Source organism: Pararge aegeria, chromosome 9, assembly GCF_905163445.1.
Source record: "Pararge aegeria chromosome 9, ilParAegt1.1, whole genome shotgun sequence".
NCBI classification, from domain to species: domain Eukaryota; kingdom Metazoa; phylum Arthropoda; class Insecta; order Lepidoptera; family Nymphalidae; genus Pararge; species Pararge aegeria.
The window spans coordinates 11,022,822-11,025,538 of NC_053188.1; the positions used below are offsets into that span (position 1 = coordinate 11,022,822).

Sequence of the window (2,717 nt, forward strand, 5' to 3'; positions counted from 1 at the left end):
AAAAAAAATTATTGATGAGTGACGTTCTAGTTTAGACAAGTAATTTTTTTTTATCTTTCCCATACGGAAAAGGCAGAGGTATATCAACGAGTTAGCGTAAATTTACTTCACTCTATACCATCTATGGTTTTTCTGCTGCTCGCAGATAAATTATTTTCAATTAAGTGTATCTCTAAAAATAACTGTTTAGGTGCATTCCTTGGCATTTTTAAACTTTCAATAACTTATCAATTAAATGCCCAATTGGAATGAATTAAAAGTTTTCTACTGCGGTATATATACCCGTGATTATAGCCCATGTTTCTCCGTGATAGTTCAGCTTTCTTTTGGCACAAAAATGGTTAAAATCGTCCCAGTACTTTCCGAGCCTATTGGGTAGAAACAAAAAAAAAACTGTCCTTTTATAATATTAGTATAGATGACCAATTTGGATTTAGAAGAAAACAATTTAAGGTTAAGCCAAGTTATAGATAGAGCATTTAGATATATAGAAAAAGCGTTTGTCAATGTAAACTGCAAATTAATGATGACAATTAATGACGGAAAATAGATAGGATTAGACTACAGAGAAAAAAATAGTATATTCGAATTATACAAAGCCAGGAAACACTAGAAGAAGTTGGGAACGAAAGAAGAAACGCAAAAATCAGATAAACAGTGGGATGGTCAAGAATATCCATTATCACCCTTTTCATTAAACATTTATATAGAAACTGCACTCCAGAAAATTCAAGATACAACAAAAGAAGGAATAAAGTTTAATGGTCAGAAATTGGTTTTTAACAGATTCGCCGACTTCTGCAATATCAGAAACAGCACGCACCGAAAAAAAAGTATAGAATGTAATGAACACCACTTATTACTCAAAAGTACGTATAAATACTATAAGTTATTACTCATAATTAAGTATAATAAACTAACTAATACTATAACTAAAGTTAACCTAAAAATAAAACGGTCAACTAAAATCAGTCCGATTTGTGTTGAATAGATGGTCTCGTCATAGACCAAGTAAACAGTTTTAAACCTAGCAAGCCTAATTACAACAGATTCAAGACGTACACCAGACATAAAATCTTTAAAAATAAGCAATAGCTAAGCAAGCTATTCACACTGAAAACAAATTTTCAAATCTGAAAGATCTATTATAGAACATTAAAAAAGAAACAAATAAAAAAAGGAGCATTGCATTATATGGATGCGAGACTTAGACATTGACACAGAGGGGAATTGAACTGCTGCTGAAAGCAAAATGTGGTGTTGGCGTCGAATGGTGAGAATAAGTTGGATTGAGAAAATCTAAAATAAAGAAGTAATAATAAAATGTTATTGTGTTATACCAAAGAGAAAGAAAATGATTGAAATAGACATGATGAATTTATCACGAATTTGAGGGAAAAGTAGACGGAAAGAGGAAAGATGACGACTGAGACTGGCTTTTATGGGACAAATAAAACGTAACGTTGGGGTGTGGACTTATAAAGAGGTGAAAGAGAGGGCCATGGATAGAGAAAGTTGGAAAAGAAAAAGATTAAACCGACAAGAGCTTACTTAGTTCTTAACTTAAAGAAGAAGTCACATTTGTAGACGAACAATTTTTTCGCCATTATTCACACACCATTATTAACTGATAAAAGTTCCTTAGGGAGAAGAGAAAGATTATTCATCAGGGCATGGGTACTAGTTTTTACCACGAAAAAATAGTCATTGTTCTTATTACTTCAGTGACCGTAGCTAATTAAACGAAAAGGTATACAAAGGATTTATAAATGCATTTTTAAATAGTCTTTTTTCACGCTGAAAGATAAAAATTATGGAGGCAAATTGTTTGCTTTAATTTAATTTGCCTTAAATATATTAATTATTATATTCTTTCTTTTCTCAGAATGCCGTTCAATTCAAGGATTTGTAATACCATGAGGTTGTTTTTTTCAAAAGCAAGAAAAACCTTTATGGGCATGGCCACTAGTTTTTACCACAGAACAGGAATATCCTTCTAAGTTCGTATTCTGTAATCTGTGGCCAAATGTCAATCTGATGTGAACCCAAACTACAGATCAAAGCGTTGCAGTCAATGTCATTTTGATAATTGTAGTTTTCTTGTTTCTATTAGTTGGTTTGTGTTATTTGAATTGTTTTGATTTATGCTATTCTTATAAATTATAGTGTAAAACAACTTTTATCGGTTAATATGCCTAAGTACTATTGCGACTACTGTGACACATACTTAACCCACGACTCTCCTAGTGTGCGAAAAACACACTGCACTGGAAGAAAGCACAAGGATAATGTGAAGTTTTTCTATCAGAAATGGATGGAAGAACAAGCACAACATCTTATCGATGCAACTACGGCAGCATTTAAGGCGGGAAAAATTGCTCAAAATCCGTTCGGAGCTAAAGGAGCCTCTATTCCCCCACCTTGGGATCCTTCAGTTATGGGTCCCGGAGGACCTAGACCACCAGTGCCGGCGCAAGGAGGACCTCCAGGCATGATACCACCTCCATCAATGGGTCATGGTGGACCGATGGCTCCACCAATGATGATGGGTCCGCACGGGCCTATGCCTCCTATGATGGGAATGAGACCACCTATGATGGGTCCATTGATGGGACCCATGGGGCCAATGGGACCTATGGGACAGATGAGGCCACCTCTAATGAATGGACCTCCTATGAATAAGTAGTAATAAACAATCCTCATTATGTGAATTCAAA

The 2,717-nt window shown here is 34.7% G+C and overlaps 1 protein-coding gene across 1 annotated transcript; it reads left to right on the plus strand.

Moving 5' to 3' along the window:
- The first annotated feature begins 2,051 nt into the window (after positions 1-2,051).
- LOC120626283 (U1 small nuclear ribonucleoprotein C) lies at positions 2,052-2,717 on the plus strand. The gene has a single exon (XM_039893729.1). The coding sequence runs from the start codon at positions 2,192-2,194 to the stop codon at positions 2,684-2,686; it is 495 nt and encodes a 164-aa protein (XP_039749663.1). The 5' UTR covers positions 2,052-2,191; the 3' UTR covers positions 2,687-2,717.